A 27662-nucleotide genomic window follows, 5' to 3' on the forward strand; every position below is an offset into this window, starting at 1 on the left:
AAAGTTGGTTAAATTTAATTAAGGGTCCTGGTTGCATTTCTCCTGTGTCCTGTATGAAAATACTACCTTGTTCCCATCTCTTGCAGTGGCTGTTACAGGCTGTATTCAGTCAGCAGAGAGTTTTTAGACGCTGCTCTCAGTGTCACATTGATGGAGGCAGGGTGGAACTACAGATATCACATTATGTTGATGGAATGATTCTGCTTTGTGTGAGATATTTTTACAGTGAGATTAAATTTTTTCATGTATGTTCAAGATTAAATATTTTAACTTCAGTGACAAGAATAATTTTTCCAGCTTTTTATTGCTCAGTTTGCCTGGCAGATTGCTTTATTGCAGATTATTTGCACAACACAATCTGAAGACTCTTCTCCATTTTTGGCATTTTTAGTGGCATTGGTTGTTGCAGCTATTCTTTTATTTGCTCTTCCACCTGGTTTTCCCAACCTCTGGGCTTCCCTGACCCAGAAGCTACATGGTGTGATCATCAAATAAATGGCTTTGTGGAGAACCCATTCTGGAGTGCTGAAAGGTGGATTTCAGATGATGCAGCAAATGTAGGTTGTGTTCACAGTGTGACACACAGCCTGCTCACCCAAGGCAGAGGACACAGGGAGCAAATACCCAGGAGCAGTGGCAGTGCCAGCTTGGGATGACAAAGATGTGGTATAAATTGCAATTCTTGTGCCAACCCACTTTGTCATTAGTGACAAAGAGAGATAGTTATGGGACTGTCTTGTCCTGTTAAGCATTTATTACTGGTTATTTGAAGTCCTGTGTGTTAGCTGTAAATGAAGTTATTTTTCTCTGAACATTTTCAGTCTGGCAGCCACTGAATGGAGTTCATGAAGTGGCTGTTGAGCTGTGGCTAAAAGGGGTGCTGCTCTGCCAGGTGATAGTGGAAATGTTTGCAGATTGCAGGTCAGTGTTCTCAGTGCTTATGCTGGAATCATGAAAACAGTTGTGTACCAGAGTGGTGTTTGATGATCTCAGTGCTTTCATGCTGGATCTGTGGCTTTATAAAACCACGTGCATTAAATACGGAATGAGTCAAATTCCTGAACTTTGGATACTGGAGCTGTGCCTGCTTCCTGAACAATTGTAGTGGCACACCTGCTGTGAATACAGGGCTTGAGAAACAGGCATTGCCTCAATTTCCCTTCCCTCAGCTGCTCTGGTCCTTCACTGCCATGAGCAGCTGGGTGACTGGATATTGCCCTGGATCAGGAGCCTCATGTGGCAGTAGAGTGACCTCTGAAGGCGTGAGCAGATGAGAGGGTGTGGTACAAGTCTGGCTCAGAATGGGCATGAGTCTGTTGGGTCTCTGCTCTGCACTGTTTCTGGAGACTTGTTTTTTTTTTCAAAATCTGTGTGTATACTTCAATAAAATAAATGTAGAAGTCAGAGCAGGACTCCTCACATCATGTCCCTTGGTGAAGCTGTGCTTGCTGGGCAGCAGGTGGGATAGTGCCTCCAAGTGTTTCCTGGAGGTGCAGTAATGTCAGCTGGGCAGTAACTGTCTGTGTAAGCTTGAGCCTCTGACAGTGAATTGCCACCAATTGCTGATGAAGAGAGAAAAAGGCTTGCAAGGAAAGGTTCCCTGTTTTACTGTGCCAGCTGTCCACTGAAAAACATAGAAAGCTTTGGGATATTAAGGACTTTTGCTTATGAAAGTGGATGGGAAGTTTTATCTGCTCTAATAGCCAGAGTGTGGTTTGGTTCTTGGATTTCATGGTATTTGGGAAAGTATCTCCACCTTTCTTTTCTCCAGTCTGCCTTGGGAGATGAAAAGAAGCCTGTCTTCAGGGCAGGAAAGCTCCATGGCTTGTGTGAGCAAGGGGAAACCAAGGAGCAGAGCCTGATCTTTAGGAGGTGTGCTAAAATTCAGGGGGGTAAATCAGACGGGAGATAGAAAAACAAGCGGGGAAGCAAAACAGAGCAGACAGACCAGACATCCCAAGGGAAGGATACTAAAGAGTGAAGAAGATGAGATAAGAGCTGTTGGAAGACAATTATATTTTATCCTGACTCTAGGCAGGTGGGAGGGGAGGTAACTAACAGCTGGTGCTCTGAATGCACAGCATTGATGGTCACTTTAATTAACTGGGATTACAGGAGTTAGCATTACCTGTAGCACCTTGTTCAGCATCTTCACGACAGTGAGGATCAGTAGGTACCTCAAAAGACTACTTGAACCTGCAAAAATTTCATGGGATATAATCTTCCCCACTCATAAAAGCATTTATTTGAATTTTTAAAGATTAGAAATCAATTTAAATCCTGACTCATTAGGTTTTTATCTTCCTTTTGGTTCAGCACTTTTTTGGCATGAAAAAAAGTACTAATTCAACACATTCTTGATTATTCTTTTTACCCAAGTGCCTGTCTAACCCATGTGTAAGTCCTAATAAATTTCTTATCAGTAGCGTCATTGCTCCATTTATGCAGTACATGAAGTGTCAATTTTCATAATTTTTAATGTATTTTGTTATTTTTTCATTTTTATACTTTAAAATTTGACATCTCTAAGCTTTGCTGTTTTTCTAATCAGACAGTGCATGTTTCTAGTTTACTTACCCTGTTAATAGTTTAAATATATTTTCTAGATGATTTTGAAACATTTTTCTCCTTTCTGGGATAAATAATAAAAATCCATCTAGTCTCTTCATAAAACAGGTTTTCATTGCCCTAAATACTTACTTTCTCTGAATACCCAAATTCCACAGAACCCATTTTTAATACAGGCTCCCAGTCTCTCCACTGTAATCAGGGGGATGTGAAGTGTCCAGCTACACAAATACAGTAGTTCAAGATTACCCTGTTTCTTATTATTGTTGATTCCTATTATTAAGCCAACTCTCTAGCTTTTCTTGTCATAAATGCACATCAAGGAGAAATCTGAAGTGATCTCTCTGCAGCAGTCCCTAGCTAAGTGCCCCTTCCAGCCTTATGCAACGAAGGAGACAGGTTTGTTTGGATTTTTCTGCAGTGTGTGTAGTTCAGTTGCATTCTGAACTATATCATTTGCATCATTTGTTTTTAGTAGAATCTGTCTTCTTTGGTCATGGTGTAAATTCAGCCAGGACAGTTAGTTATCCTCTGCTGAACTCCTCCTCCCAGTCTTGATTTAGCTAAAATAAATCCCCATCTTCAGCTGAATGTTTCACTGTTTGGCTCTTTGCTTCCAGAGTTTGAGATCATTAGTAAGTTATTAGGGAAAAGCATTAGCAAATATAATACTGCTGCCACTTTTGAACTAGTGAAGAAAGCTGTGCACTACAAAAGCCATGAGTTGAACCATCTCTAACCAGGTAGTCTCCTCAGCTTTCTGGTGTTCAGAGTTCATACCCAGGATGTTTTAGGCAAGCAGTCTCTGTTTTTCGAACCTGGTTGTTAATAGCTATTATTTTCAGTTAGTTTCATTTAGAATACTTGGTTCAATACTGAAGTAACTAATCTTTTCTCAAAGTATGTGCATGTGGGTGTCCTCTCCTGACAAGTTGGAAAGTATCCTGGAAGCAAGGAAAAATGAGAAGTGTGCTCCCTTGGCTCCCATATGCTGTCCATCCATGCCCTGGAGACTTGTTCCCCACTAGGACACTTTTCAGATCCCTGTCTTCATTTGAGAAGTTCTGGTGTGGTGCCTGCCAGGGAAATCAGTGCCAGGGAGCTGGGTGGGCCACTGTGAACAGGGCAGGAGGAATAAAGGAGGGGGTGGCACCCGCAAGAACAGAAAGATGCTGGGTTACGTGTCAGCAAAGCTTGTCTGGACGAGGAGCTTGAAAGCGTAGAAAGGAGATGTACAGATTGGCGTTCATTTGTGGTTGTTGGGAGGTTAAGGTTTCAAACCAAGCATATTTTCACTGGAAAGTGCAAGAGTAGGAATGGACAACCTTCATTTCAGCTGTCATGGCCTTACCCATACACACAACTTAGTAAGTGTTTATGTTCTGTGTGCATGGTCCTGTTCATCTTGGCAGTCTGGATCATACCCAAACGCTGAACAATGTAGTGGCCAGTGTCTCTGGAATATGATGCCTTGATGCTCAAAAATCTGATTCCTCTTTTTTCCACACAAATTACTGTAAAAGGTAGTAGTAAAGCTGTTAGAATTCAAATACTGTGATGTCTAAGTACAAGCCAAATTGAACCAGAGTCCTTAGAACCTGTAAATAGCATGAGACTGAGAGCTTGTCAGAAAACTGTGGGTCATTGGAAACTCACTTCAACTGCATGTGTCAATATGTAAATCTTGCAGCCAGCTTCCTGCATTGCTTGGTTCTTACATTACCAAATGAGGAAGTTCCTTTTAGGTGTTTGTAATTCATGGTAAGAATTTGATTTCTGAAATGTTGGTGTTGTAGAAGAAGGAGTATCTCAAACAGTTAATCCTTTTGCCGATTACATATGCAAAAGATGATGCAAGTGTGGAAGCCGAGCTTGTAGAGACAGGGGACCTTTGCTGAATAGTGTATGAGCGGATTGGAAATTCTTCCTAGGAAAACATTGCATTTATCAGCAGGAATTTGGCAACACGTTTACCTCTGTGAACATCGTTAAATACCTGATACTTGCACATTGCATCCATTTCTAATCCCAATTCACTCCATGCTGGAGTCACAATTTCTATCAGCAAACAAAAGCATTATTAGTTTTGCAATATACTTGGATTTGTAGCTGGAGAGTTGTGTTCAAAAGTTCTTTGGAGAGACTTGGCTGGGAGATGTTGCTGATGTGAAAGATCTGCTTCTGAAATGGTTCCAATGAGGTAGTCTTTTGACTGGAGTCGACATGATACATGCATGGAATTGGGAAAAAGTTGTTGATTTGCTTACCTTGGAGAAATATTAAAAATAATGTTAAAAATTAAAGGGAAACCTATGGTAGTCTGGTTTGTAGTTTTCAAAATACAGAATACTCAAAAGAAAAATGGGGATATAGCATGGAGGACTAAGTGTTAAAATGTGACTTGTGTGTTAAAGCTGGGATAGAAAGCCATGTAACTGTTGTAATTAAGTCTTTAAATGCTGTTTGGTAAAATATGTTGCAGATACTAATAGTGCGTGGGTTTTCTTGTGTGCTTTTTGAAATATGAAGTGCAACATGGGAAAGACTTGGTTTGTAGTACAGAAATCTTGGCTAGAGAGGGAGACATAACAAAATTCCACTGCTTAGAATAGCTTAATTTGCTTTTTAAAAAAATTCTATATTTTCTTTTATTGTTAATTTTCAAGGAAAATCAGGTTTAATTATTTTCCTTCTTTACTGATGTTAGAAGTAAATATTTGATACTTTACATTTCAGTATTGACATACACACAAGCTCATTTAAAGGTCACTTTCAATAGTAAATATACAGGTTTTGATTTATATACACTGACTTGGTTTCTTTCAATGTAGGATGCAGTTACTACTGGGAAAAGCTGTTTTATCTTTCTTGATGAACAGTTGCTTACTGTAAGACATTTCATATTCAGGGTTGAAGTGTGACTCTGCTATTTTAGGCAGTATAAAAGGTATTCTCTTTCTTGTAACACTGAGGTATAGTTTGCATTGAAATTGAAGCTTCCCTGACTTGGTGTTTAAAATGAAATGTCTGGAGTGTGGACATGGTACCACCACCTGTCTTGATGCTTCTAAGTCTTTTCCTCAGAGGGCCATGGAAGGAGAGGGGCATTTTTTGCTTCTTTCTACCTTTCTTCTGCTCTGAGCATCCTCTGCCTCCAGGTCCCTTCCCAAAGCAGAAATGCTCTAATTGTTGTTTTGGATCAGTTCTGAAGAGAGGTCTGCTGCCCTGGGGTAGCCAGAGGCCAGAATAGATTGGGCAGCACAGGGTGGTACACAGAATAAGTGTTGTGGCTGTGGAGGTAATACCTACTCTTAATATTTGGTATTTAGAGATCTGTATAATACAGTAGCATTGCTGTATAATTTCCTTGCATTTTGAAGTTCTTTTTAATATCAAGTATTTCATATCAGTACTTAAGAACTGAAAAGTGATTTTCTCAGATCAGTGCAGAATTTTAACAGGCATTGCACTCTGCCTACGTGCATGGGTTTGGAAGTTATGCAACCTCTTTTTATAGAGTTGTATGTTCTGGTGATCTAGGTTTGCTCAGTTAGTGTCTAGAAATATAAGTGTATTAGGAGCTGTACATAATAAAGAACTTAGGTCACGGCAAACTAATGTGTACCTCTAAGTATAAAAACATTAGCAGCAAGGTTCAAGTAGAAATGGCTTCCATCATTTTGTACACTGGCTGTAAAATCCCTGGCTGGAAGAGGCTAAGTTGCTGTGACGTAAAGCCATACGCAGTGAGGTGATGGAAAGAACTTGCATGGAGGTGTTGCTTATTTAGTTCAGGCAAAGACAACTGAGAACTGAGCGCCCAGCACAGGAACAATTGCTGTTGGATATCTGCAGACTGCAGCTGGGGGGAGAGGGAGGGCTGTAACAGGACATGTTGTCACCTTGGCACTGGGGGAGTGCCCTTCCTGACGTACTGACAGGTCTTTATTCCAAATTGCAGAGGTACTAGGTCATCAGAGTGCAATTGCTCGGTTTTTTTAGGATGAGCAAAATGCATTTTTTCCTGTTTTCATTGTTGGAGGAGACTGGACTTGTTTTTCAGAAACATTACACACAGAAAAATCAACCTGAGGCAAACACCTGGCATGAAAAGAATTTGCCTGAATACTAATAATTTGGCAACATTTAATAAGCAAATTAAAACAGTATGTAGTAATGGGAATGCAGCTGCAGTGATTACTGCCAGATTCACCAAGAGTAATGGACTTGCATACCAACCCAGACTTACGACAAATATTGTGATTGTAGGTAACTAAATGACCATGGAATCTGGAGCAGAGAACCAGCAGAGTGGAGATGCAGCCGGTACAGAGGCAGAAACCCAACAGATGACAGTACAGGCACAACCACAGATTGCAACGTTAGCCCAGGTATAAAAATCATACGGTGTAATAGTTTTACTTATGGTTAATATTTTTAAGAGGGATAATGTCTGCTCACGGGGCTGAGAGAAGATTCTATTGATACCATTCTGAAACACATGTGATGTATAGTTCTTTTAATGTTTGTCTTCACATTTTTAAAGCAGTAGAGTAGTAGGCTGTGTTAGTTCTGGAGAACTATATATGTGTAAGTTGTGTAATGTTAACATAGTAATGAATAAAAATATTTCTAGCATTCTTTACCACAACCATACCACTGAAAGGTATTCATTTCAATACATGTAATCTACTGTCTTGCTGTTGTGTTTTCTGTTAAAAGCTTGTCTGTAGTAGTCAGTTTAATTCTGAAGAAAGCAAACCTAATATGTAGATAAATAATGCAGCAAATAAAAAATTTTGTCAGATGGGATTAATATTATGAGCATTACAATCAAGTGGAACAATCTGGCACTTGACAGCTCGTGTTACCCTGTTATCTCCAGAGTTGCACAGAATTGTTGGCAAGTGAGAGAGACAGAAGTAGATAATTTGTTGTCCCCAAATTATTTTGGAGAGACAAGAAACACCATCCCAGCGCTATCTCTGATTTTGGGATTGGATATCATTTTTGAATACACTGATGGTTGGCAGAAGCAACCCCATTGTATGAATGGCTACAGAATATGTTTGGCTCTCTTCTGTAACCATTTAATTTGATAATTAATTGTAGTCTGCAAAGACCAAACAGGTGATTTTGATCTCATAGTTTATGGAATTGAGTGTCTCTTAAGTGGCATAAGTATTAAATCACTTAGTTTCTATAAATGATTTGTGTCTTTTTAAAGTCATTGCACCTTTTGGTAGTCCAGAGACTTCCAAGCAGGTCCTGCCCTCTGTAGTTGGTACATTTCCATTCAAGTGATACTGCAGGGATTGGAGCTGTTTAAATGCACAGGGTGATTTTGTTGGGTGAAGCTGTAGTGTGAATTTACAAGCCACCAGCTGCCCTGCACCAGCTTGCCTCTTTGGGCAGTTTTCTCACTGTCTAACTTAGGCACAGGATGTAGGTGGTGTGAATAACACTTCAATGTGAACTGAGTGGAAGTAGTTTATTTCTCCTGCAAAACCAGTTAACTGCTGCTCACTTGATGTGCTTTAAGGTTTAGTCCAGAGAATCAAGAATATTTTACATTTATGTGCTAACATACTAACCTCCAGGGAGCTGAACTTACAAGTATGTAGTGGGTAGCATGCACTTTACTTTGATATAATTACCCCAGTACTTGAATGAGACTTTTCCAAGTAAGAAAATGCTATACAAGTATGGTTAAAATCCACATGAACCATCATGTCGTCATTCACTATATTATCTGGTTTTTCCCCAGCCTGTGCAGAGTTTGTGGAGGTGATAAAACAGTCGAAACATAATTCCTTGTGTTGTTCACATCAGAGTTATGTTACTATGATATTTTTAATAAGTGAAGTGGCAGTGTTTGGCATTAGGGAGTGCCCTCAGAGGCTTAGCCAAATCTAAATAACTAATTATATCAATTTAATTCTTCCATTATCACTTGTAAGGTCACTCATCTTGCAAGCTTAGTTCAATTGCTGATTTTTTAGTGAGTTCAGGGTAGCTTTCAGAGGCAAAAGGAAACTCGTCCCAGTTCCACAAGGTATGAGTCAGAGACATGTGTGGAAGTTACACTCTGCTGTGGGCTTAATCCAACCACAGTGGCCTCCAGTTGATCAGCTTTGCTGTCATTGCCAAGGACTGTTTAGTCAGACATGCATTATTAAGAAAGGTCACTTGGCAAAGGAATATAATTTGTCAGAGGAAAGGGCTCTCATGTTAATCTCAGCCCAGTTTCTCTCAGATGCAAGTTAAGTAGCACCATGTAATGCTGCATCTGCTTTCCTGAAAAAGGAAGGTAAAAGCAAATGCAAATTGGTGGATTAGGGAGAGACAGCTGTGGAGGAGAGAGGTCTGCATGTAATTCCCTTTAATTTTGTTGTTAAACAAGATTTCATTGTAAGTGGTGGATGTTTATGAAAATTCAGAGATGAGCTATTGCAGCTTTTTGAGAATCATGTGTTCAGTGGGACAGCAGAGGATTTCCTTCTGCATCCTGTGCATAGCAGCCCTTTGAGATGAGGCAGGACAGCAGTGCAGCCCTTTCTTGCGCTGCAGCGATGTGGATCCAATTTTTTTAAATGCTCTTGAACCCTGGAGCATTGTTAGGTTTTCCACACTTGGGTGACTAGTAGAAAGCTGGCGAGTCAGTGAGCTGTGACCTGGCTGTGGTCTGCCAGAGCAGCTCAGGCTTGCCTGCAGTCCTTCCCTGGGGCCATGGCATGTGGGAGGGACGCTCACTGGAGCAGGGTGTGCTGCAGCCTTTCAGGAGCCCCCAGCCCCTAACCCAGGCATCCTGTCAGCAGACAGCTGGAAGTTCTGGATGTGCTGGGCATGGGCCCAGCCGTGGAGCAGCCTTGGTGCATGGCACTCAGCTACCAGAGTAGGTCCTGTGGCCTGCCAGGGTGAGACTGCCCCGTGTGGCATGAACAGCTGTGTGTGGCTCCTGCTGTCCCCAGAGCCCGAGCCACTATTGCCATGCTGAGCTCATCAGTGTATCCGTGTTGGCATGGCTGCTGTGCCTGCAGGTCTGTGCTGGAGAAACAGTCATGTTTAAAACGTAGAAATAACTCTTGAAAGTAGAGTTTGTGTTGACCTGTTGCACAATAATCACAGTGACTGCCTGCAAAATACTTATTTCCACTGCAAACTCATGGGGTTTTTCTGTCTGAACACATGGTCAGTTTTCTTCATTTACATGCACTTTGCCAGCTACTCATATGGCTTAATCTGTAGAAAGTGAAAGGTATGATTCCCTAAAAATGTTAAGTTCTTACATCTGGGAAATTCTTTGCATTTTCCTGAGTGAGAACAAAAATAGCTCCACTCCCATATGTTTCTGCCTCTGACTCAGCAGTGTCTGTAGGAGTACACCCGAGTCTGAGCAGTGTCCAAGTGAAGCAAGTGAAAGGTAATGATGTATTTGTATCAGGTTACCTCAAAATAGAGGCAGTTGTGTTTTTCTTCTTTTTGTCAGTGATTTTACAAATTATGTTTGAGCCTGCAGAAATTCTGCATTAGATTATTTTGTGAAGTAGGTCAGGTGTTGGGCTCAGGCAGTTCAGGGGGTTTTATATTATGCTGAAACATTTGGGTCATCTGACTGGGTTCTAGAAGAGACGTAGTTCTTTCACCAAAACAAATACTGAACTAAGGAGATTTTGCAATAACCTAATTCATGCTCACTGTCTCTTCTTTGCAGGTATCTATGCCAGCAGCTCATGCAACATCTTCTGCACCCACGGTGACCTTAGTTCAGCTGCCCAATGGGCAGACGGTTCAAGTGCATGGAGTAATTCAGGCTGCCCAGCCATCAGTTATTCAGTCTCCACAGGTCCAGACAGTTCAGGTACTGACATTTTCCTGGCAATTTCCCCCATAAAAGGCAGTCTCTCTTTAACATATCTACCTCATTATTTATAAATTGGTGTTTTTTCACTATTATATTCTTTGTTTGCAAATATTTCTGCTACTTAATTTCATTTACTTATTCTCTCCCTAAATTTTACTAAAAAAAAAATCTTTGTTCCTTGCAATGGATAAGGACAAAACATCATGGAAGGCAAAAACCGTATGATATTAATGTTTAGGTTTTCTTATTGGAGTATTTCAATTGTAAAGAACATTCTGATGGGTAGATCACTGACTGTGGTCATTCTTTGTGGATCTATTACTGAGCAGTTACTTTCTGTTCATCGTCTAGACAGAGCATTTGCATTGTGATATTTTTCACAGGATGTCAACATTTCCTAAAAATTAAGGCATCGAAAGTGTCTTGTTAAATTTGATTGCTGTTCTTATTTACAGATCTCCACTATAGCAGAAAGTGAAGATTCACAGGAATCAGTAGACAGTGTCACAGACTCACAGAAACGAAGAGAAATTCTGTCCAGACGACCCTCCTACAGGTATGGAGGTTAAAGCAGAAGCATTTCTTCATGGATGGGTGTGTTGACATGGAGATACAAACAGTGGGATTGTATTGTTATTGTTTTTAGATTTACCATGTAACTGAAATCTCTCTTCTATGATGTCTTGCAATTGGAATATGGAATATATCTGTGGAATAGGATGCAAAGAGATAAGCAGGAGAAGGAAGAAACCTCAGCAGTTACTCTCAATTAAGACAGAAGTGAACTGAGAATATGCTAATTTCCGCATTTCAGAAAATTGAGGTATCATTGTTATAGATGCCTTAGAAATAGCTTTAATGAATACTTAATATACAAAATACACCGAAGCTTTGCAAGAAGGGACTTCTGTGTAATCTGTAGTCTGCAGAAAATTAACTCTACTGGTTTTCATTATTGCTGAAATGCTAGCAGCAATCAAGCTTAATTCCTTTCTCCCATGAGACTTAAGGAAGCTGTGATGTTCCATAGCTCAGAATTTCTGCTTGAGCAAAATAGTTTGTGTTAAAATTTAAGCCAGTATATGAGTAGAATATAGTGAAAGGTATCTAGTGTCTCTTTCTCATGGCAGATACCTCTGGCAAGACCAGCTGAGGTTCTCCTTCACGTGGTGTGTCATGTTACTTTATTAATTAAGCCTTTGTACAGCTTTTTGTGTCTGTACTAAATCCCACTTCCATTCTTAAAATACGCTGAATAGCATTAAGGAACAGCTCTGGGGTTCAGTAGGTTTTAAGTGACCTGTGAGTTCCTGCTGCTTTAGAAAACTCAGATGCACCTTTTTTCTTTATGAGCATAGCCTTGGAAATAGAAGCTGGGCTGTGGGCCTGAGCATATCTCGACCATGGTACTTTTTTAACACTTGGGAGATTATTGTCTGCCTTGTCCAGCAGCCTTCAAGGCTGTTCTGCCAAAGATAGTGAAAATCATTGCTGAAGATCCCTAGCCATAATAGATCTGGAAAAATATTTTTATTTGTGAGGAGCAGTGTTAACTTCAAGGCTGCCACAGATCCCCTTCAGTCTGCTTCTGCAGCAAGACTCTTGATTTTGCTATATATGGAAGAGTGGCTGTATATGGTGAGAAAACAGAGCCAAGTAAACAAGCAGCAAAACTGAGAAGAGGGTGCTTGTGCATGCCGACTTCTCATTGAGACGGACTCTTCTGCATGCACTGGGGCCACAACACAGCCTGTCTTCAAACCAGATCGTGGTGACACAGCAACATTTGTTGGCTGTAAACTTGTATATGCAGCTCAGACTCCAAGCTGGTGTTGGCTAGGGCAGGAAGGCTGAGCCAGACCACTGCTGTGTTTAGAGACTTCCCAGCTGGCATTACTCAACCTGCTGTAAGTGGCCCCAAAACAAGACAGGTGCAGGTATGCTCACAGAATTGAAAGCTATACCTCTTCCACAAAAACTCCTCTGTGATTCTGCCGCTCAAGTACAGCATGTATTCCATCAGTTCATAGCTCCAGTATTTGTAAAGCTGCCACCTTATCCTTTACCTTAAATCCATTTTTATGATGGCAAAGGTAGGTTTTAACCACAATGTAATAATGACATGAGGTTACAAAGTGGTTTTTTTAATCTCCTTGGATTTTGTTGTTCATCATCCCAGCTCTCTCCATATTTTTTCATCTGTTTCATTCACTATTTTCTGATCTAACACCGAGATTGCAAACTCTTTGGATGGGAATTTTTTATTTGTCCAAGTGGTTCTTCATTCAGTGTTGTCCAGTGCTGGGGTTTCTTGCATGCACACAAAATCAGAACAGCAACAGCAAAGCTCTGTTCGTCAGGCTGCTGAGCAGAATGACTGCCCTCCCCAGATAGCTTCATAGAGATGTTCTGGCCCCCACAGCCTTAGGAGGCTTGTCTAAGAGAGCAGTGGTGTCTTGGAACTTGGGGCCTACAGCTGTGTTTGCTTTGCCACTGAGTTCCTTTGCCAGTCCACTGGAAAACGTAGGAGGAGAATTACAAAAAATATTGCCCTTTACCTAAGGACATTTACTGCATTTTGCAGTGACCTAATAGAATATACCAGCAGTGAAAAGGGCTTAAGAGTCCTCTGAGGAAGGACAGTGTTTGATCTCAGTGATGCAAATTGCAATGACTGCTGTGGTCAGTCTGCAGTCATGTTCAGTGGGACCTGTAGCAGTGATGTTTTAAAAGCTTTGACTTTGTTTCATTATTTCCATGAGCTAATTATCCAATCTGTTCTTTCCTTTACCCATGAACTTTCTCAGGCAGGGCACCTGTGAACATAACTGTGAGACTGTTCTCAAACACTGGGTATTGTCTCCCAGGCAGGTGTTAAATTATGAACTGCTGGCTCTCTGCAAGCATTCCTGCTAACTCCCTTGGTACTCAGCTCTCTGGCTGAGGTGTTTATAGTCTTTGAAATGGAGCAGTTCCCCCAATGTAAGTGAAGAAACAGGTTCTGACTTTTTTTCCCAAATATTTATATAGCTGAAAGCAGAAAACAAATTAAAATGTATGACAGAAACATGCTCTGAAGAAAAAGGAAAGGTTGCAATATCTGTATCATGGGTTTTTGCAAGCACAGCTGTTCTGTGCTGGCTCCCCTGCCCATCAGTGCTTGGCATTTTGAACAATCCTCTCCAATGAGAGCTTGAAGATAGTGTGTGGTTTTCATTCTCCACTCATATTTTCCTTGCTGGCTTGCTGCACTTCACAGTTTTCCCCAACATTGTGTATCAGACTATTTTTCTCCCCCAATTTTTATTAAATCTCTACAACACACTGTCTTTGCCAGAAAAATTTTGAATGACTTGTCCTCAGACGCCCCAGGAGTGCCAAGGATCGAAGAAGAAAAGTCTGAAGAGGAAACAGCAGCACCTGCCATCGCCACTGTTACGGTGCCAACTCCCATTTACCAAACCAGCAGTGGGCAGTACAGTATGTAGTCTGAATTTCTCAGTGGTGCTAGTAAGTGGGGATGAGAAGATGAAGAGCTATTATTTCTGTAACTGCTGTTTGGACTAGGACAAAGCAGGAGGTGAAAAAAAGATCACTTTATTTTGACTGTTAACCAGGCCTTTTGAACACATTTCTATTGTAAGTGTTTGAAAGGCTTGATTAACATTCTGGGACTGCTTGCCACTTGGTGCAGCTCATGCATCCTGAGGCAAAACAGGAACTAACCATAATGCTATTATAAACTTCTTCACTTCAGGAACTAGATGGGGAAATTCAGAAGTTTCTTTTTTTTCTTGGCAGATCATTAACACTTGTTCACAAATCTGTAACCTCATCATTAGAAAAAACATTACGATCTGCAATTACAGTTTTAGAAAGTTTTGAAAAAATAAGGTCATTGACAACCTTAATATATGTCATAAGTATATGTTTCTGTGTGAGATTTTATAGATACAGTGTTTTGACTTGAAGAATGATTGAGGATATGGCCTTGAAGATAAGACATGTGCTGTCTCACACGAACCGTAGAGTAGGAGATGAACACAGCATATACAAAAGGGAGAAAGAACTACTTGTTTACAACTGTCTCATAAAATCTCTTTAAAATTTTGTATCTCTGTTTACTCCTTAACCCCTTTGCTTTGTACCCTGCTTAATTTTATTGAAATGGATGTGGTTAATTCTGATTCCTGTTATAACTGTACAATAACTGTGTGTGCAGACACTTGAGGTTTTGGTGTGTCTGTATATAGGAATACAGTGGAATTCTATTACTCAAAAGGGGTAATGTCCCAGTATACCTGTATGAAAGGATTGAGGGAAAGAAAGGAAAAAACCAGCAAAGTTAAGACTGCCTGAACCAAGCTGTACCTTTATGAATGATAAAACAGCTAGTAAGGGTCTGAGGAAGTTGTAGAGAAGGGGGGACACAATCAAAAGGAAAAAAAAAAGCCAAATTAAAAAGAAAGTGAAATGCAAGTTGGATAGCCCTAGCAGCAGATGAGACTGAAGGGCATAAAGCACAAAATATGAGAGGAATTTCAGATGAGAAGAAAAACTAAGCACTGAGAAAAATACCTAAACCAACCAAGAAGAAAATCTTAACAAATTAAAAACTATTCCCTGGGGGTGGATTGTAGCTCTTCCATGTAATTCTGTTTTATTAGAGAAACTAATTTGTATTTTAGCTGTGGGTTTTGGCCCTCACAAACATTTGAAAACTTATCTTTCAACGGATGATTTCTTTCATGTACATTGAAGCCATGTGTCTGATTTGGGGGTGTGTAAGGGTTCAAAGGATTTAGCTTTGATCACTATTCTTCCATACCTAGGTTTAATACTGTAAGTTAATGAGTGAATTAGTGTTTTAAATGCTGGGTTGACTTTTTTGTCTGCAGTTGCCATCACCCAAGGAGGAGCAATCCAGTTGTCTAACAATGGCACAGATGGAGTACAAGGTCTCCAGACGTTGACGATGACCAATGCAGCCGCAACCCAACCTGGCACCACCATTTTACAGTATGCACAGACCACAGACGGACAGCAGATACTTGTACCCAGCAACCAAGTTGTTGTACAAGGTGAGAAACTTCACAGCCACTCATTCTGTGTAACATTTTCTCTGTGCAGATATAAGTTGCCAGCCTGACTCCTTCAAATGTGTCAGGAAACAGAATTAACAGCTTTGGCACAGATAAGTCCGTAAAATTACTGAAATTCTGGACAAAGCCGTTTGTCATATTTTTTGGAGCCTTTCCTTTTAGATTGGTAAAACTGTGGATATTTGAGGTTTAGTATATTTATTTTTGCTTTTCCATGCTGTATTTCGTGCATTTTGTCCACACAGTTTTTTAATATGTTCTACAAAAACTAATACCACTTTAGAATTCTGAGTTCTCCCATATGTGCAACAATAGGAAATTTCAAGCAAGCATTAAGGACAGGAGAGAAGGATGTTTGATTCTTTCTGAAGAGGCGCTTTAATTTATTAGTAATTTTTCCTTTTTTTTTCAATTGCAAATCATAATTGCTTCCTACTGTGACTTTTGTAAGTAGTCACTAAGTGAGTGACTCAATCAGTGAGTCTTGGAATCATAGAACAATTTAGGAGAGTGCCTTAAGTGATCGTTTGGTCTAGCCTTCAACTTAGCAGAGCTACTTTTGCTTAGAGTAAGTTGTGGGGACCTACTGTATCAAAATACATACTTTGGTTTATTAAAAATTCAGGAGTGTTACCAAATTTTTATTGAAAATAACAGAAATGTACCCCTGCTTCTACGACTGTGAAGTAGTTGATTTGAAAGTTATCCAGTGAAGAGTTTACCAAGCATCAGTAAAAATGCATAGCAGAAAAGAGTACTGTTGTTGCACTGATCTTTGGGTTTTTGTGTTCTTAAGGTCATATGATTTCTTTAGATGGTATTGCGTTTTTTTATGAGCTCAGGCAAAATTAACACACTCCTAAGATTAAAATTGATAAAGTAAAAGAAAGCCAAGACCACGCTCATTCTAGAGAAGCAACAGAGTGAGTGCACTGTCCATCTCTTGTGGGAGTAAATGCTACATTTTTACACCTTTTTTTCCTCTGTTACTTACATGTGCAATTCCTCCTTTTCCAGACAGACATTTGGAGCATAGCTAGAAATAGTGACCCCATCCTTCTCTAGAAATGCTAGAATTGCCCAAAAAACAGAGCAGTACAAAGAAATATAATGAGGGAGAGAGAAGCACAGCTATACTGCAAGACAAATCAAGTTACCAAGCACAAGGGAAGACTTCTTCAGCAGGAATGCCCAAAACCTTGCATATATGAATAAACGGAGCCTGGGGTGGCAGTGGTGACCCAGATGAAGGCTGTCCCTCCTGAGCTGTGGCCCAGGCTGCACGCTTAGAGAGATGGCTGGGGCGCAGGGGTGACTGTGTCAGGGAGAGGACGGGTTAGAGGGATGAGTGGGCACGTGTAACAGCGCTGTCACCAGACTGATGTCGCGTGTCCGTGTGTCCCTGCAGCTGCCTCAGGAGACGTGCAGACCTACCAGATCCGCACGGCCCCGACCAGCACCATCGCACCGGGAGTGGTCATGGCGTCCTCGCCAGCGCTGCCCACCCAGCCGGCAGAGGAGGCTGCGCGCAAGAGGGAAGTGCGTCTGATGAAGAACAGGCACGTACTTTCACGGCACTGCTATTGCCCAGGCAGCTCTGCACAGGCCCAGACTGTCGAGTGCTAAGAGTGCTCATCTTTCTTGGCCGTGCTATGAATTGCTTTACGGAGAATTTGCCTTTATTTAAAAATGCAAAGCAGAAATGCGCATCTACTAATGCTGCGTGTTGCGACTGTGAAACAGGCAGTAAAGTGTCAGACTCGTTCTGTGGGGTGTGTGAATTTGGTTGTTGCAATAAGAAGAAAAGTAATTGGTGAGATACTTGTATGACTGCAGATACATTCTTACAAACACCAAGATGAGTTGCTTTTTTTGAGTTACTACATTCACATGGTTTACTTTGCTGTATTCTCTCCCTTAGCCTTGCTGCTGGCCCAGGTGTGCTCCTTGTGAGTACTCTCTTGATTGTCTCACTTGTTCTTTTAGCTGCCTTGGGTTTTCTCCTCCGGGGCTGAAAGGCTCAAGCAAAGGCTAAATGCGCAGCTATTCCTTTTGATTGAGGTCCTGTGGAGCTAGTAGTGGGGCTAAAAGAGAGGTAAAGACTTCATCCTGTAGGATCCAGTGTGTGAGGAGGAACAACTAAGCTTATAGGTGGGAGTGGGTAGAAGCAGCAAAGGAAGGGAGCTGTAGGAAGAAGTTGAGCAGGATGCTCCTGAAGTCTGTTGCTGTGGGAGTGGGAAGGGGTCGGCCTGAACTGGCCCATCACACCAAGCTTAAACTCTTACCCACGGGCCTGTGTGTTCCACTGTGACACTGAGAACCCAATTCTTCCTGCCCTTCTGAGCAGGGGAAGCCCCCTGAAAACCTTGTTAACTTCATCTGTCAGTCTGAAAAAACTGATGTGCAGGTTCATTTATCTTCTGTACGTTGCTGTGCTATGAACATAATGGAAACTTACTTGAGCAGACCCAGTGCTTATACAAGTTTTAATGAAATAAATAATGCTGAACAGCAGAGGTCACTTTTTAAAAGGTTTTTGTGCAGAATGTCACCCATCTCTCTTTTTATATAGTTTTCTCATACCAGTGAATAGTGGATATCTCTCTTTCAGGCTCTGCATTAGAAAAAATTTTAATTAGAATCACAGAATACCCTCATTTAGTCATCAGTCTTACTCCTGTAAAAGAAAGCTTTTGTGTTTGTGAAAGCCAAGAAAAACAATGGGGAATTACCCCTCTTGAGTTAAATTGACAGCTTTTGCAACAGTATCATGTTGCATGTGGTGCTTTTAGCCTGTCTGCTTAATGGGTATTTGCAAATCTAAGCTCCATAGCAAAGTGGGGAAAAAGGATAGAGTGGCAGATGGTAAGGTGGAACTTACTGGAGGATTATAGTGTAAATATTCATAGATATTATTGTGCAAATTTTCTGTATAAATTTTACATTTTTAAAGCTCTGTTGTAATTCAGTAAAACTCTGGCTGTTCATAATAAACAAGCACACAGACTAGCACACACAGACTTGAGGTGGCTTAATATACACAGCCTAAAGGGCGAAAAAAATCACAGAAAGAAAACGTCACCCAAGAAGACTTGTTAGTAGTTTGCACTGGGAGGCACTTCCTGATCCCCTAGTACTTAATCTTTTGCTAACAGCCCAAAATTACTTAAATTTTAAATGTTACACATGGCTTACTGAAGCACCGCAGGCATGTGAAATTGTATATATGGGAGTGAGAAATGGATGACTGGGTCGTTTCAGGGCTTACAGGCTATGTTTTCTTCATCCTGTCTCATTTGTGGAGCTGAATTTCAGAAATTACTTTAGAGGCTTCTTATCAGTTAGGTCTGAAATGGAATGCATTCTGTTTTTACAGCTACTATTTATCTAATAAGGAGAGGAACTGGGTTCTGATTTGTCCTCTCATTTCCCAGAACACTGACTGTCTCACCAGTCTGTGCAGTGTTTGCAATGAAGGGGCACACAGATTCTTATTTTTGAAGCTGTTCTGCTTTGCACCTGAAGGCTCAGGCCAAATAAGTGTTTATTTCCCTGTGTCTGCAGAGTGCTGCTTGGACAACTGGCACTGCAGGAGGAGAGCCCTCTGCCTGGGCTCCCATCTGCCCATGGCATTGAGCCTTGTGCTTGCTTTGCACGTTGGTGCCATTATATTGCTGTGCAGGGTAGTTCCTGCCTTGGTGTTCCTGCTTCAGGATGCTCAGCAGCACATTAATACCTTCTGGTATTTTTCACTGGTGTTCTTGGTATGTTACCAAGTTACCTACAGGCAGCTCACTCTTTACAAGCAAGACTTAGAAGTTTGACTGTCTTGAGGTCTATTTTTGGCATAGCTGACAGGAACTAAAGAATGATATGGTTTTTGTTGTTTTTTTTTTTTAATTTTTATTAGTGTCATTAATAGTATAATTGCAGTGATGCAGACATCATTATTAAAATGAAAGCATTGCTCAAGAGCAAATACATGAATGCTCTAAATACAGCACTTTTTTACACCAGTTGATCCATCTTGTTGGACTGCTCAAAGGGAAAAGTTAAAGACTGTAAAAAGAATATTAGGTGATAATAAAGTCAAATTATTGCGGCAGCATTTTACTTAGCCTAAAGGCTCCAATATGAATCCTGCAAGCAAAATTTTATCCCTGATTAGGATCCTTTGCTCCCAGTAGTAATAGTAATAATTTTACTGGTGCTGTGTTACTGGGATATGTATGTTGAAATGATATGTGGATCTTGAGTGTGTGTGATTTGTGAGGAGCAGTTGCTATGAACTCAGTGGTTTTTCCTCACTTGCATTTCTTAGCAATACCTCCATATTCTGAAAATGGCAGTACCAGTGAAGGTTTACCTGAAAGCAGTTAGGTAGCCCATGTCTGCAAATGATTGTTCTGGATTTGATGGCCTTTTTTGCTTTGCAGAGAGGCAGCACGTGAATGTCGCAGGAAGAAAAAGGAGTATGTGAAATGTCTAGAAAATCGAGTGGCTGTGCTTGAAAACCAAAACAAGACACTGATTGAGGAGTTGAAAGCACTTAAGGACCTTTACTGCCACAAATCAGATTAATTTTGGATTCTCATTTTCACTTGTCCAGGTGGGATAGAGACTGGTTCTGGTTATACCCAGAAAGACAAAGTAAACTTTTTATTTTCTAAACATTTCTTTTTTTCTATGCGCAAAACTGCCTGAAGCAACTACAGAATATACTTCATCTGTGCTTTGCATCAAACTGTGAATGTTCAAGTACTTGCCTCCACTTCTCCCCTTACAAGATGAATTTCATCATCAGTCTCAGCGTGAAGAAGAAGAACAGGCTTCTCTCTCGTCTCCCGATCCTCTTCAAGGAGTAGCAGTGGTCACTTGGGAAGTTACTATGGGGAGGGTCCTTTTGTAAAGATGTCAAGGATTTGTGCTGAGCTCTTTCCATTGCCTTAGAGACAGAGCCACCCCAGCCTCTTGGTCCAGAGAGCGGTGGGCACAGAGGTGGAGCATGCATGGTGCAATGAAGAAGCAATGGTTGCCACACTGGTTTCACACGTTCGTGCTGAGCTGTGCCAATGCACGGCTGAGCAGCACGCCAGACCAAGGGTGCTTCACAGCCACATTCTGGGTGTGGAGATAACAGACCTTCTTCAAACTAGCCCAGGAGGGGGGTTGATCTGCAATTGTATTAAGCCCTCCTGGACTAGTAAAACCTTCTCCATACTTGAGAAACAAATGCATTGAAATGAGCTTCACTGCTCAGTTGTTGATTCTCATAGTTTATGTGTGCAAGTGTGTTCAGCATTCTGAATGCACAGGAAACAGACGCCAACTTCATAGGATATAGGTTGGGAAATTATATTTGGATGGGAAAGAAAATTTTAAAAAAAGATGCAATTGTGATGTTCTGTAAACAGTCACATAGTAAACAGGGGTAACACATTAAAGCACTACCTATTTGTATGCAGAACAACTAAGCAGTTGAAGCATAGCCAACTCCACTTAAGTACTCCCTGAAGACAGTATGGTCTGTGTCCCAAGTCCTCTCAAGCAATGAGGTTGTTTTTATTTCCCTACCACTGTCTTATGCAATGGAAATTATTGTACTCAATAGAAATATCAGCCTGGCTTGCTAAACTCTTTTTTTGACTTTGAGGCTGCTTTCTATACATAAATTCAGTGTAACAACTACTAGGACAACCTCAAATATTAAAGGGGACTTCAAACACAAATATTCCAACTCCTGCTTTGAAAGGGAAAATACTGATTATTTGAACCTGGCCAAATTAGCTAGACTCTTAATTTATTTGGGATATTTTCTCATGGAAAGGGTCAGATTTACTGAATAATCTATTCCTGCAACTAAAATTACTTACGTGCCTCAGATGTTTGCAAGATCAGGTTTTTTTCTGTGCACTGAGGAACTGTGGTCTTTCCCAGATTTATGGTGTTAAAAAAGGTACTTCATATTTTAAAAAAACTCTGTATTAAGCATCAGGACTTCAAAAGAATCATGCTCAAAAAGAGCATCAAGAAGTTGTCAAAAGAATGTGTCCAGAAGAATCATGTGCGGTTTGTGTACTGGCCCTCTGAAGCCAGACTCTCACTGTGTTAACTCGGGTCATTTAATGGAGTAAGTTTACTTTGGGCTTCTGGTCAAACTTTTATGTAGAGAAACGTATGGATGAGGCTCTGGTCTGTACCAAGACCTTGCCTAGCAGAGTATTAGCTGATATTTTTTCCCATTCACTCTATATCTTTTTAAGATAAATTTCACACACAGGCTTCTGAAAGGTTGTACAATCAGTGTGATGTTATAAGGAAAATACTTGGAAGACTCTGGGCAGTTGAGTCTCAAACACCTAAGCAGTATTAAAAGTTCTATATTTCTCATTTGAGGGGCATTCAGTTTCCAAGAGACTTAATTTAAAAGGAGCAGGGTTAAACTTACAGCATCATTGTTACATCTAGAGTTATCAGGAATTTCAAATTACTCTTGTATTTCAAGAAAAGAACATGAGTATCAGAAATATGAAATATGAAATAATTCACTTTCAAAAGTTGTGTGGGTGTTTATAAATGGTCTATTTTTGTCTGCCAGAGAGTTGATTTCTGTGTTTTTATTTAATGGGAGATGAATCTATTAGTTTAGCAGTGCAAATTTAAAGAAGACCCTAAGTTCTCAGCAGTGCTTTTATAAAAACTATCTGATTCTTTAAATCAGCGAATACAAATAAGTAAAACGGTTACATTTTCCAGAACGAGTACTGAAATAGAAATGTTGTTAATACAGGAGTCATTTTTGTAAAGCATGAAGCTCATGGTGGGCTGTATATACCCACATTAAGGCTGTTTCTTTTGTAGAACATCTGTTTGCAAAAAAATGTGAGGTTTTGCTCTGAGAGCTGTGTCTCGTGGGTAATGAACACTGTCCAGAGCTTGCAGATAATCACTGGGCACAAAGCCTGGGGGCTGAACGGGCATGGGAGCCTAAAAGAGTGCCCAGGTGGGGTTCTCCTAATACACAGTTTGTGCAAACTTGTGTGGCAGCGAGAGGAGAACTGCGTTACCTGTTTGTCTGTGTGTGGTCTCCAAGTGGCCTGTAGCGGTTTTAGCCTAGACTTCATTAGCAAATAAAGTTCCACTAAGAAAAGGAATGTAATTCAAAGTACATAGGGGTCTGCAAGAATCTTTATCTTTATTTATGCTGCACTGAGGATTATGGGACACAGATTTATTTAATGAAAATTATAGATTACAATAAGAAAAAATGTATTAGACCAAGTACAGGGCTGGCTAGGCTACCCATACATGCTTTACTATTCATACTGACCCAAAAAGGGAAAGAATATGACACAGGAATCCGTTCCTATGTTATTTACCAAGTAGTGAGGTTGGGGTGATAAGCTTCTATAAACTAAGGTCATTTGGAAGTAGGATGGAAATGATGCTGACAAGGGGGAGGGAGGATTAGTTTTATATCTCACAGTTGTGAGTTTTCAAGAACTGATAGACTCTTTTACCTGAAGAGAGGGTTAGAAAGGGCTAGATCCGTTATGTTCATAATAAACAAGAATTGGTTTGAAATATAATTTTTGTAATGTCATTATTTTGCAAAACAATAGCACCAATCAGGCAGTTAAGATATTGTCAAAGGTGCTCTTTTAATTTAGATATTCTTGGAAAATACATATGTATAATATATGTACATATATATATATACACACAGTATATAATCTACAGCTCTGAGAGCTTTTAAGTCAGGAATGCTGAGTATTATAGTATATGGAGGTCAGAAAAAGAATTTTTACTTTTCTGTGTGTCTGGGTGTGTGTGGATGTGCGTGTGTGTGTGAAAGCTTCCCCTCACCCCAGTAGCTCTGGGCTGCGTTATTCTAGCGCTTAATTACTGATTTGTTTTGTGCTGTCTCTCAGTTATCCATTTTCAAGAATTTTATTTCATCTTTCGTGGCTTTTGTGAAGTTTGTTTTATATTGATGAAGATTTTTGAAATTACGTAAACAGTTGTTTTACAACCACCACCACCCAGAGTAATTCACTTCTGTGCTTTTTTTTCTCTTTGGCAGCTATATATCAAAGGCAAAACATTTGGAAAGGTTGTTAAGGTGTTATTTTCTAAAGGAACCACTGGTAAGACTTCTGTTTTCCTCCTGGGGTAGTGGTGATGCATTCTTCCTTAGGCAGCAATTTCACCAGCACTGGGTAGTTGCCGGCACCGTTGCTTGTATTTGAAAGCACAATTTTAGCCTGTTGTGCTCGTCAGGACTGCTCAGACACCTGTAGTTCTGGCTAGCCTGGAGCTGGCATTTGCATTGGAGATCACTGTCTTCTCTGGTACTTGTACATTGGTCAGAAAATTGGTGGGGTGTTTGGAATCATTAAGAGGCTCAGGAAAAAAAAAGATTTAATAAGGAAAAACAGCCCTAATAGTTTCTGACCTAAATTTGTACCACAGGTTGCTTTTTTTAAATCTGGGCTTCCAGTAAACTGCAGCAGCAACTAGTCATCTGTTAGTGAAAACTGGCACCTGCTTTTTTATTTTGTTTTTTCATTTATGGCAGACAGTGCTTTTTGTGGCTTAAAGACAAATCCACCCATCAAAGCAAGTTTGATATCAGTGGTTGTAAATCTATGATAGTTCATAGAGGATTTAATTGATTTTGTAAGACCTTGTTTTTGTAATTTTTTTACCCTGGAGCCTGGTTAATGATGTAACATTTGCCAATGATCCAACCAAAAGGTCATGTATTTATTTTTGTTACGCTATGTTCTTTGTAAATGTTTAATTAAAATGTGCACTTTTAAAGAAAAAAAAAAACAACAAAACATAGAGAAAAAAAAAAAGAAGGTAAATTTGGTTTGCTTGAGAAGATTTCTGGCATAATTATTGTGGTCCTGCTGCCTGCACACAATTCACTCCTCCACAGCAGTTGACTCCTTGGCTAATTGAACTTGCAGATCAGCACCTGGTGCCCAGCAGGCATTGCTTCAGGAGGGCAGGAGAGCTGAAGGGGCAGGAATCAAGCGTGTGGTGTCTGGAGCAGTATGTAGAGGATGGCTGTGAAATTATTTTTAGAGTAGAACTAGTTCAGTGATCCCATGTGGGAAAGGGAGGTTAATTTGGAAGGAAGGCTGAACTATTTTTCTGCCACTTTATTCCCCTTTTCTTAATTTGAGATTTGTCTGCAGATTTGACAAGCTGCATTCCAAGAAAATAAATCGAAAGGCTTTCCAGTAATTTGGCACCAGGAAGTAAAGGTACATTGACAATGTGTCACCTTGCTTGAAAAGAAAAACACAGCACAACCACCTTTCTTTAGCAGGAATGATCACAATTTAACCCTGAAGTCTGTCATTGTGAGCAGGTTTTAAGAAGCATACAGTGCATTGATGGTTCTCTGTTGTCTGCCTGGGAACTCGTTTTTCTGAGCTGTGTCATTTGCTAGCTGGTTTTACGAAAGCCTGAAGCTCAGTTGGTCTGGAAGGAGCCAGACTGGTGAAGAGAGGGTGCTGAAATCCACCTTCTGTGTGCTTGTGACAGGTTCAGGTCTGTGGATAGATAGACTTAAGTGTGAATCTTTGGGGAAAAGGGACCAGATCCAGGTGGTGTAAAGAGGGTTTGCATTTCAAGTGTTTTGCCTTGGAATGTGTTTTTAAAATGTATTTAAGCTGTGGCCTGCAGAGGGATGTGCTTGGGCTAGTTGGCATAGCACAAATTGAAGAGAGTGACCTGTTTGCTTTCTGGCACTGCAGGTGCAGGTTTGTGACTTGCTCTGTGGTGAGTTCAGGGCTGCTTTCAGCAGCAGAGGCAGGAGCAGTCAGCTGTCCTCAGGAGCTGCGTGCTGGCAGGGAAAGGGCCAGGGCAGGCTGGAATGACCCAGGGCTGGCACACTCCGTAAGCTGAGCATTCACTGCACTCAGGACTCGAGCAGTTCACTCAGCCTCAGCTGCATGTTCCTCTAAATTAGGGGATAGCTGAGTGAGAGCATGGGGATGGCAGGCCTTGAGCCAGTTGCTTATCTGGAAATGGCCACTCTTAGGAACTAAGGATGTTTGGGTGCTCTCCACAAGTTGTGTTTTATCCAGGTGCCACTCCATTTTTTGTGTGTTTAATTACATTTATTTATATTAAAACATTAACTTTAAAACGTTCTACAACTTCAAGTTTATACGAGATTTGCAACTGTGCTGCTTATAATGGACTTCTTGGGATGGGAACAGGACAGGAAGAGGTGCTAGTTGGCAGCCAACCCCTTCACAGACTTTTTTCCACAGATTGGTTGTTCGCTTCAGAAATGAGTTGTTTCTACTCTGGATTTATAATTTGAAATTGTTTTGAAACAATGTTTTTCAGGGAAGCTTCCAGAGCGAGGGTATTATTCTCCCTTTGTAGTGTAAGCTGGAAAGAGTATGTTCACCTCATCTGCATTTCTGATTCTTTACCCAAACCATGTCAGCACAGAACAGGGTATTTGAGCTTCACTCCCACATACTTGTGGAAGTTAAAAGACTAAATGAAAATCCATCATTGGGGGAAAATAAAGGCTTTTTTACATCTCCCCAAAAATCTAGAAACATCCCTGTTGTGTTTTTTTTCTTTTTTTTGTTCTTTTTTTTTTTTTTGTGCTTTATCTGTGTTTAAAAGGAATTGTACTGGGTTATAATGCATTTTATTAACACTATGTACATATTAGCTGCTTTGTGTTTCAGAATGGTAGTAATTGCTTTGTATATTAAAGTGATTCTTGTGAATTTGTGAATTATTGTCATAAAAAAGTGCTTTTTCTTACTGTAACCTTTGTGGTATAAACTGTCATAACTCCCTTTTTACACAAACATTTATGTGCAGTCACATAAACATGCTTTAAAAAACTCTACAAAGTCTCTTTTTTGAGCAGGGTGTTCCATTTACACTAATTTAATTTAGTGGCAAATGGCAACTAGAAGAATATGGGAAAAGGTGTATTTTGAGCAGTGTATGGTATCATCTCAATCGGTGCCCTGCCCTAAGTATTCATAAAGTATTCTCCCCAAAGAGAAGGCTCTTTTTAATCTTAATTGAATTAGATTTAGTTAGAGGTTAAGTCCTGAAAAACAAAGTTTCTCTTCCTCCTGATATTTTAAAACCTGCTTTCCAGTACCCATTCTGGTGGCAGTTCTGTTGTTTAATAATGTTGGAAAGGCTTATGCCATTCACAGTTTAAATATGCTGCATGTCTCACTTTTAGGCATTCCTGTAAACCATGTACTACTGGTCTTCAGAACAGAACAGAAACAGAAGGCAGCAAACACTGCAAGGATCGCAGCCCTATTATGTAATCTGCTAGGCTGGATCCAAACACTGGGATGGAAGCCAGGAGAACAAATTAAGCACCGAGGTAAACACACCTCCAGTGAAATCAAGGGGAAGCAGTAAGGTCAGCTCATTACGGCTGGGATTTTCTAGTTTTTATAACGCCATTGACATTCTTGCTCAGAAAAATCTACAGTAATAAGAGAGAATCCAAACAGGGTTAGTCCCTGAGATAAAAATGCAGTTTGGCTTGAATTTTGCACTGAAAAGAAGTGGGTAACACAGATCCCTGTGTAGTCAGCTATGTATCTTAATATCACTCAAACATTACCTTGGCTGCAATGACATTTCAGGAAAGCTTTTTCTCTTGCACGTGTTTCAGGGATGGTTTCTCAGTGTCACAGCATGGCTGTGTCTTAATTGGTCGTTCCCCTGTGGCTGAGACCCACTCCCTAGAGCGAGTGAATTTCTCAGGAGACTATTTGTGCATTGTCCCACCACTCAGGGATGCATGCCAAACACATCCTTCTACAGATGAGTCCAGATCACCTGTTACAAAAGAGAATCAGTGCAATGGAACCACCCAAAGGAGTGGGATTCTCTAGTGCTGGGATGAACAGGGTGACAGAAAGTGCTTGGGCAGGGTATTGGTATAATTGCCAAACAGCTGCTGGCAACAGCTGTTGTCATGCATCATCTTGTAGTAGATCAGGAGCTCCCGTGGGACCCGTGGGCTAGGACACCCGAGTTTGCAGGTGTCACTGCAGAGGGCTGCTCCCTCTGCTCCTCGCCAGCACTTACACTCTGCTGCTTGTCCT

The 27662-nt window shown here is 40.6% G+C and overlaps 1 protein-coding gene across 2 annotated transcripts in view; it reads left to right on the plus strand.

The window, feature by feature from the left end:
• The window catches only part of CREB1 (cAMP responsive element binding protein 1), a 34234-nt gene extending 12103 nt beyond the window's left edge, over nucleotides 1-22131 (plus strand). The window contains exons 2-8 of one of the 2 annotated variants that reach the window (XM_084208936.1): nucleotides 6838-6959; nucleotides 10283-10429; nucleotides 10888-10988; nucleotides 13770-13912; nucleotides 15331-15513; nucleotides 16943-17097; nucleotides 19975-22131. In XM_084208936.1, the coding sequence (XP_084065062.1) occupies nucleotides 6846-6959; nucleotides 10283-10429; nucleotides 10888-10988; nucleotides 13770-13912; nucleotides 15331-15513; nucleotides 16943-17097; nucleotides 19975-20115 (984 nt within the window). In that variant the 5' untranslated portion in view covers nucleotides 6838-6845 and the 3' untranslated portion in view covers nucleotides 20116-22131. The remainder of the gene's footprint in view (nucleotides 1-6837; nucleotides 6960-10282; nucleotides 10430-10887; nucleotides 10989-13769; nucleotides 13913-15330; nucleotides 15514-16942; nucleotides 17098-19974) is intronic. The other variant, XM_084208937.1, reaches the window with a different exon arrangement.
• Nucleotides 22132-27662: the final 5531 nt, after the last annotated feature.

The sequence above is a fragment of the Fringilla coelebs genome (assembly GCF_963513975.1).
Source record: "Fringilla coelebs genome assembly, chromosome: 7".
Classification (NCBI taxonomy): Eukaryota; Metazoa; Chordata; class Aves; order Passeriformes; family Fringillidae; genus Fringilla; species Fringilla coelebs.